The sequence below is a fragment of the Molossus molossus genome, unplaced genomic scaffold, assembly GCF_014108415.1.
Source record: "Molossus molossus isolate mMolMol1 unplaced genomic scaffold, mMolMol1.p scaffold_m16_p_7, whole genome shotgun sequence".
In the NCBI taxonomy this organism is placed as follows: Eukaryota; Metazoa; Chordata; class Mammalia; order Chiroptera; family Molossidae; genus Molossus; species Molossus molossus.
In genome coordinates this window covers 60434404-60443641 of record NW_023425401.1, presented here as the reverse complement: position 1 = coordinate 60443641, position 9238 = coordinate 60434404, and the positions used below count along the sequence as shown (strand labels likewise).

The 9238-nt window shown below is 38.6% G+C and overlaps 1 protein-coding gene and 1 non-coding gene across 2 annotated transcripts in view; one reads left to right on the top strand and one right to left on the bottom strand.

Moving 5' to 3' along the window:
- Nucleotides 1-3704: 3704 nt before the first annotated feature.
- PRKAR2B (protein kinase cAMP-dependent type II regulatory subunit beta) overlaps nucleotides 3705-9238 on the bottom strand; it is a 187327-nt gene continuing 181793 nt past the window's right edge. The window contains exons 11-12 of the mRNA XM_036247149.1: nucleotides 5445-5585; nucleotides 3705-3895 (exon numbers count right to left, since the gene is read on the bottom strand). Of these exons, the coding sequence (XP_036103042.1) occupies nucleotides 5452-5585 (134 nt within the window). The 3' untranslated portion in view covers nucleotides 3705-3895; nucleotides 5445-5451. The remainder of the gene's footprint in view (nucleotides 3896-5444; nucleotides 5586-9238) is intronic.
- Nucleotides 3774-3903, top strand: LOC118620581. Its single transcript, XR_004957485.1, has one exon. It is a non-coding gene; the product is annotated as a small nucleolar RNA SNORA36 family (small nucleolar RNA).

The following is a 9238-nucleotide window of genomic DNA, read 5'->3' as shown; positions in this document are numbered from 1 at the left end:
ATCAAGGCTCGCTTTTACTAGCACTGGACCTGGAGGCAGATCAGCAAAAGTCCCTAGGAACCCCGAGGTCTGCTTTCACCTGCTTCTGCCTGCTGGCTGCCTGTTAGACTCAATCACTGAAAGAGCCTCTAGTGGTACTCATGTTGCATATACTAGGTTCTCAGTGAGTCACAAGGTAGGGGCGAGAGGTAGCCTCCATATATATATATATATATATACATACATACATATACATATACACACACACACACACACACACACGAGTTCAATCTTGGTGCCAGTGCTGGGTCTAAGGCCACTCAACAAATGTCCCAGGGTATACACCAAGTCTAGCTCCCACCCACTGGCTGCTTGCACACCTTTGTGGTATGGCAGGGTCTCGGTCATCAGGATGAAGCCAGCAGAATTTATCAGGCCTAAAGAGACCAAGATTCGGCTGTGTGACAGCTCTGCACCGATTAGGTGTGTGACAGAAAAATTTCTGTCCTAGAGTCATGCAACTCAGTCTGTCCCAGATTCTGTCAGGAGCCCAATCTCAGCAGGGAGGGGCCACTGGGAGTCAAGAGAGTGGGAGATGCCTGTCAGGTTTGGGGCAAACTAGGGGGTGTGGCCCCTTATCCAGAGTTGCATAACTCAGTCTGCCCCAGATTCTGCCCAGACCTTGGCAGAGTGGAACCACCAAGAGTCATGAGGGTGGGGCCTCTGGTAGATGGGCTTGAGTGCACACAGGAAGGACCAAGCTGTACACCAAGGCCAGCTTTTACCAGCACCAAGCCTGGGGGCAGGTTAGCAAAAGTCCCCAGACATCTGCCTTTGCTTACCTTCACCTGCCAGCTACCTGTTAGCTTCAGTCACTGAAAGAGCCTCTGACAGAGAGTCAGGATGATGGGACTAGTGGATCTCCTGTGATGGGGAAGTGCCATTCAGGCTTCAGGGAAGATGGTGATGTGGTCTCTTCCCTAGAGGCACATAACTCAGTCTGTCCCAGATTTTGCCCCATCTTGGCAGGGCAGAGCCAGGTGGGTGGGGTCTCTGGAGCCCAGAGGTGGCTCCTGTGAAGGGTATCAGTCAGGTTCATGGGAAAAGTGTGTGTGTGTGTGTGTGTGTGTGTGTGTAGGGGGGGGCGATGGGCCCTATACCAAAGCCACACTACTCAGTCACTGACACCCCTTGAGTCCACCCAAACCTCTACCCACTGGCGAAGGCAGCTGACTCTTCTGCAGGGTCTGAGCTTCCCAGGTTCAGGTGAGAGGGATTCCAGAGGATGGAGCTATTGCTTTCCTTTGGCTGATGCCACACAGAAGGGAGTGCTCCATCCAAGAAAGATGGTGTCTGTGGTATGGGAGAGTTGACTCAGCACAGGATTGTGGCGACTGTCGCCCAAGCTCCTTCCCCAGAGCCACAAATCCAGACTCTCTCCTCAGGCAACTCTAGTCCACTCCACCCTCCCTCTGCTGGAGCCCAGGGTGCATGACTGAAAAAAATCTGGAGGGGGTTGTCCCTTTAAGAGTGTGCCCGTCTCTCCAGTGGATTCAGTCTTTCACCGATGGACAGAAACCCTGCTGCTTTTTACAGCCAGATGTTACCTGGGCATCTCTTTCTGGATGTGGTGCTCTGGATTGTGGAGCCTGGCATGGGGTTGAGACCCCTCACTTCTCAGGGAGAACCCCCCCACAGCTGACATTTCCCTCCAGAACCTCAGCTGCTGTACTTGGGAGTAGGGCCAGCCCTTTCACATCTCTGCCCTTCCTACCAGACTCAATGTGGCTACTTCTGTAAATCTTGAGTTATAAGACTTCTCTTCAGCTAGTCTGGTGGTTATTCAGGATGACTGCTCAATTTAGTTGTAATTCCAGTTTGGTCCTGGGAGGAGGTGAGTATACCTTCCACTTACTCTACTACCATCTTGAAATCTTTAATTCTATTTCTCCACTATGTATTAATAAATCTATTTCTCCCTTAGATATTAACATAATTAGATATTAGAATCCCTTCTTCAATTATTTAACAAAGCCTTGGCTTATCCAGATGTATTGCCCCACTAGGCTTACACATTAAGAATGCCAAAGGTCATCTAATCCATGTCATAGCCATAACATTTGAGAAAAGTAGAGGAAATTGTATCATTATTTCAAAGATGCTTTAGAAAGGAAAAGGACTCAGCATTTAATCTTACATACTTCAACAAAATGCAAGTCCCTTGTTTCATGCCCTATGTTTCACTGGTAGCATTTTTGAGCATAGTAAATGGTCTGCTAGCTACAGTGTATCACAGTAAACCAAATACAACTTGTGTCACAGGCTGTATTCATGTTAAAATATATGCACCAAGCCCTAGTTCATATGGATATGCAGGAAGCACATACACACTCTTTATATTTATTTAAAATGAGGGGAAGAACCTTTGTGCTATGAGTGTTCTCTGAGACAAATTCTTTTTTCTTAAATTGATTTCAGAGAAAGAGGGAGAGAGAGAAACATCAATGTGTTATTCCACTTATTTATGCATTTTCATTCATTGGTTGATTCTTGTATGTCTCTGACGGGGGAATGAACAGCAACCTTGGTGTACTGAGACGACGCTCTAACCAAATGAGCTACCTGACCAGAGCTTCTGAGAATTCTTAGCCACACATACTTCTTTGAATGAAACATCAACAGAGAATTTTCAAATACTAGTAAGGATTCTTAATTAGTGATTAAATAATAACATCCAAAAGTCAAATTAGAGGTGTTTTAGATACTTTGACATAAATTCCTTAGCTAGATTTACTTGGTTATTCTAATATACCATAATTATATAAACACAATAAAATTATATGAGTAATAGTTAAAAATTATAAAACTTTATTGCCATTGAGAACCATACTTTCTTGCTGCATTATGCCCAGGTTGTTAGTTTTCACATATACTCTCTGTCCTGCTTTCCTCATGGTGCAGTATGTACTATGGAAGTCATATTAAAAAACAAGCCAACCCAGGTCAGGTGGCTTATTTGTTGGAATGTTGTCCCAAGTACTAAAAGGTTGTGGGTGTGATTCTCAGTCAGGGCACATACTTAGGTTGCAGGATTGATCCCTGGTTGTGGCACATATGAGAGGCAGCTGATCAATGTATCTCTCTCACATCAATGTGTGTCTCTCTCTCTCTCCCACTTCCTCTCTCTCTAAAAAAAGAAATCAATGAAAACACATTCCTGGGCCCTGGCTGGTTTGACTGAGTTGGAGCATCATCCTGTGCACCAGAAGGTCATGGGTTTGATTCCCAGTCAGGGTACATACCTAAGTTGTGGGTTTGATCCCTGGTAGGAACGTGTATGGGAGGCAACCTCTCTCTCTCTCTCTCATGTTGGTATTTCTTTCTCTCTCTCCTTTCCTCCCTCTCCAAAATCAATAATGAAAAAATATATATTCTTGGGTGAGAATTAAAAAAAAAAGCCAAAGCCAAAAAAAACCAAAAAACGTCATTAAACACAATTAACATAGTTTATTATAAAAGTGTGCTTTATTATAAGGAAAATTTAAATATAACCAACAATACTGAAAATAATGTAACTGGCATTTACAGCCTCAGAGTTCATTAAACAGGCATTTTTTTTTTTTTTTTTTTTTTTTGCTATTCCATGAATAGTTAGCAATGAGCTTATGCAACAAAATAGGTAACCTGAAAAAGTGAATCAAGAATACAGAATGATGAACCAGAAATCGGGGGTTCTGTGTGCTTTTTATTAACATGGCTTTTAAAATCAAATCAAACAGAAAACAAGTCATCTTATCCAAAGTGTTGAGTTCAGTTCAGGGCAGCTTCCTTGTTCTGTTAAACTTTGGGACATTGAAACACAGGTTAGGGGAGATGATTGGATAGAAAGCATTACTCTATTCACTTAGCTCCTGGCCTATAACAACAAACAAACAAACAAACAAACAAGAGTGAAAAAGAAAACAAGTTATCTTCATTTGTAAGCTCTCTTCCTACAAGAAAGTTTACAAAATTGTTAAACAGTGTTATAAAATGTGGCTGAAGTTATGCTTTACATACTTTAATTTCTTATATATACCTTATCTGGTTAACATTTTTAAACCACATTTTCATTATACAAGTAAGACCATAAACATTCTCTAATAAAACCACACTAGCCACAGAATAATTTTACCTTTATATATATTTCTCTAAAACATGTTTCCCAAAATGGAACTGCTTATTTAAAAGTGAACTGGTTAGAATTAATCTCTCTGGACACTAGGATCATGTAGGCTAGAAATCTAAGGCTATATTGCTTTGGTTGAATATGCAGCCAAAAATAAGTATATCAGTTATCAATGAAAATCTGTTCTGGTTGAGTTCATTCTGCATTTTTGGCTATGAATCTACAATAAAACAAATGGCAAGGCCTAATGGTACATTTGGAATGGGCAGAAATTCCTTTTATTTTTGCATATGATTTTGTTTATAAAATTTATTTCTACCACCTTGGAGGAATACCATGGGAGCAGATATCTGAAAGAATTCTACTATGGATACTAAACGAAGAACAAAAATATCCTGTGGGCATGTTAACCCCAAATTATTTTTGATACAGGATATTTTTTTGTGGTATATATAGGATCTTAGACTTCTAGAAGACAACAAGTACATTTAAATAGTTTTTAAAAAAAACTTTGTGACATTAAATGTCAAACTCAAAATTTTAAAAATAAAAAAATACAGAGAATTGCAAATGAAAAAGGAAGCAAAGATATATGCTTTATGAGGAAAAGTGTTAAAGATCTCCCATCTAAAAAAGACTGTTCCCTATTACAATGACTAAATTACCTGTTCTTAAAACCACTGGTTACTGACATTATGCCAAAGAAGTCAAAATGTATTTTATTGCAAAAATATAAAAGGTTTTAAAATTGCATATGATGTTTCATACTATTTCACCAATAGGCCAAGGCCAGCATATAACTTACCGAGCCAGAAAAACTTTAAAAGGAAAATAATTAAAATTGTAATTACTATATATATGAGTTGTAAAAAGAATGTGATGCCATGCTATATAGCATGACTCATTGCCAAGTTCCCTTTTACATGGGCATGGTCAGTGATGTATCATTCTGTGTAAGTTAAAACAAACACAAATTGCCTATGATAACACCCTTTAATTATCTTCTTAAATACAGATAGTTCCAGTATATTACAATTATTCGAATAAACCTTTTAGTCAATTTTGTGGAGTAGAAAATCATTTTATCAGTATGTCGACATTTTTTGATATATTCTTTAGAAAGTGATGTTAAAGCTTACTGCCTATTAAATCACTACTCTGTTTAATGATACATTGTAAATGTAAAAAAAGGAAGAAAACTGGAAATCACAGAAAATGCTTGGCATCTACACAAACACTCTCAGTGGACTAACCACTACTGTGTAATTTTGTCATTATAAAACTTCTCGTTCCATACTTTTGCTTCATGCAGTGGGTTCAACAATATCCATGTTTGTTCCAAACAGGGCAACTAACTGTTCTTCATAGGTGGTGATGTTCCTTTTCATAATTTCCATGCAAGGTCCCAAAAGCCTTTCAAATGCTTGCACATCCATGGCTAAGACAAGGGGAGAAAAAAAAAGATTAACACTCTTTCATAATTTGCAGAATTTCTGAATCACTTATGGCATTCTGCATTATGTCAATAATACAATGGTATTATTAGATAAATATAAAAGAAAAAGGCATAAAGATAAAAACGTTCCACTTCAAAAGGAAGCAGTCAGTCCCTTGGCAATATGATGTGCAATGCAAGGTTGGTGGGAGGTTCCTGATCCAGGTTAAGAAAAGAAGGAGGGACTGTCAAGGACAAGGCCTTGAAATTTAAAAAAATTAGTTATGATGTCATCACTTGCATACAAATAGACTCCTTAAAGAAGGCAAGGGAGCCCTGACTGGTTTGGATCAGCGGTTGAGCATCAGCCTGAGGACCAATGAGTTGTGGGTGGGTTTGATTCTGGCCAAGGGCATGGACCTCAGTTGCGGTACGTCCCCAGCCCTGGTCGAGGTCATATGAGAGGCAACCAGTCAATGTGTCCCTCTCACATTGATGTTTCTTTTTTTCCCACTCTTTCTGAAGATAAATGGAAAAATATCCTCAGGTGAGGATTAAAAAAAAAAAAGAAGGCAAGGGAGTGTTTTCTGTTTTCCCTTAGGGTGTAAAATGCCATGTTTTGAAGACCAAATGTTACCTTTTATACTTTTTATTTATTGATTTTAATAATTTTCTAAAACATCGATATGAGAGAGAAACATCCACTGGCTGCCTCCTGCATGCCCCTACTGGGGATCGAGCCCACAACCCAGGCATGTGGCCTGACCAGGAATGGAACTGGGATCTCTCAGTCCATGGGACAATGTTCAATCAACTGAGCCACACCAGCCAGGCAGCTTTTATAATTTTTACTCTCATACTACTGTCTAGTCCAGGGGTGGGGAATGTCTAGTCCGCAGACCGTATCAGGCCCACAAAATTAATACCAGTTAACATCACACGCCTCACCAAAGAGAAGCAGTTCCACTCATCACATTAGGGGTGAGATGATTAAATGTTTAACCAAATATAGCAGGCCAATTGTTAAGTTGATAATTTTGTATGGTCCGCAAATGATGTTATAAATATCCAGATTGCCCTTGGCAGAGAAAAAGTTCTCCACCCCGGCTAGTCACTTAAAGATGGCAACCAAAATAATGCTTTTGTCCACTTCTATAACTATGTTATATATCACTTTGCTTGCCTATCTTAACGCATTTCTAAAAACTAAAATTATAATACATGCATGGAAAATATGATCACGTAAGTCTCTACAAGTTCAAGAAGATTGAAATCATATCAAGCATCTTCTCAGATCACAATGGCATGAAACTAGAAATCAACTGCAACAAGAACATGCGAAGACATTTGAACACATGGAAGCTAAATAGCATGTTATTAAACCATGAATGGGTTATCAAGGAGATCAAGGAAGAAATGAAAAACTTCCTGGAAACCAATGAAAATGAACACACAAGAACACAAAATCTATGAGATGGAGCAAAAGCAGTTCTGAGAGGGAAGTTCATAGCAATACAGGCCTACCTCAAGAAACAAGATAAATTTCTAATAAACTAGCTAACCTCACAAATTAAAGAACTAAAAACCAAACAAAAAGAAAACCCCAGAGCAAGTAAAAGGAAATAAACAGTAAAGATCAGAGCAGAAATAAATGACATAGAGACCAAAAAAACAACTCAAAGGATCAATGAAACAAAGAGCTGGTTTTTGGAAAAGATAAACAAGATTGATGGACCCCTAGCTAGACTTACCAAGAAACAAAGAGAGAGAACCCAAATACACAAAATCAGAAATGAAAGAAGAGAAGTAACAACTGACACCACAGAAATACAAAGGATCATTAACAAACACTATGAACAATTATACGGTAACAAATTTGACAATCTAAGCAAAATGGATGAATTTCGAAAAACACATAGTCTTCCAAAACAGGACCAGGAAGAGATAGAAAACTTGAACAGACCAATAGAAACTAAGAAAATTGAAGAGGTAATCAAGACTCTCCCAGCAAACAAAAGCCCATTCTCCTCAAACTATTTCAAAAAATTCAAGAAGGAAGACTTCCAAACTCGTTTTACGAGACCAGCATAATTCTAATTCCAAAACCAGAAAAAGACACTATGAAGAAAACTACAGGCCAATATCCCTGATGAACATAGATGCCAAAATCCTGAACAAAATACTAGCAAATCGGATCCAGCAATACATCAAAAAAATTATTCACCATGACCAAGTGAAATCTATCCCAAAGATGCAAAGCTGGTACAATATTCGCAAATCAATATATTTGATACACCACATAAACAAAATAAAAGATAAAAACCACATGATCATATCAATAGATGCTGAAAAAGCCTTTCACAAAATCCAGCTCCCATTTCTGATAAAAACACTCAGCAACGTGGGAATAGAGGGATCATATCTCGACATAATAAAGGCCATATATGAAAGACCTACAGCCAACATCATACTCAGTGGGCAAAAACTAAAAGCATTTCCCTTAAGAATAGGAACAAGACAGGGATGCCCACTTTTGCCACTCTTATTTAACATAGCACTGGAAGTCTTAGCCACAGCAATCAGACAGGAAGAAAAAATAAAAGGGATCCAAATTGGAAAGGAGGAAGTGAAACTGTCATTATTTTAGATGACATGATATTGTACATAGAAACCTTAAAGACTCCATCAAAAATCTACTAGACTTAATAAATGAGTTTGGCAAAGCAGCAGGATACAAAATTAACGTCAAGAAATTGAAGGCATTCTTATACACCAATGATGAACTCACAGAAAGAGAAACTAACAAAAATCCCATTTACCACTGCGGCAAAAAAAAATTAAGAAGATACCTAGGAATGAACTTAACCAAAGAAGTAAAGGACCTATTTGCAGAAAACTACAGGACATTGAAAAAAGAAATAGAGGGAGATATAAAAAAGTGGAAGCACATACCTTGTTTATGGATTGGAAGAATTAACATCATTAAAATGTCCATATTACCCAAAGTAATCTATAGATTCAAAGCAATCCCCATCAAAATACCAATGACATATTTCACAGAACTAGAACAAATACTTCAAAAGTTCATATGGAACCAAAAAGACCCCAAATAGCCAAAGTAATCTTGAAAAAGAAGGACAAAGTAGGTGGGATCACAATACCGGATATCAGGTTATACTACAAAGCGACTATAATCAAAACAGCCTGGTACTGGCACAAGAACAGGCATATAGACCAGTGGAACAGAACAGATCATCCAGAAATGGACCCAAGACATTATGCTGAATTAATATTAGACAAAGGTGGCAAGAGCATACAATGGAGTAAAGACAGCCTCTTTAATAAATGGTGTTGGGAAAATTGGACAGCCATGTGCAAAAAAATGAAACTAGACCACCAACTTACACCATACACAAGAATAAACTCAAAATGGATAAAAGACTTAAATGTAACTCATGAATCCATAAAAGTCGTAGAAGAAAATGCAGGCAACAAAATTTTGGACATGTTACGCAGCAGAATTTTCACTGATACATCACCTAAGGCAACAAAAAACAAAGGAAAAAATGAACACATGGGACAACATAAAACTAAAAAGCTTCTGTACAGCAAAAGAAACGACCATCAAAATAGAAAGGGAACCCACTGCATGGGAG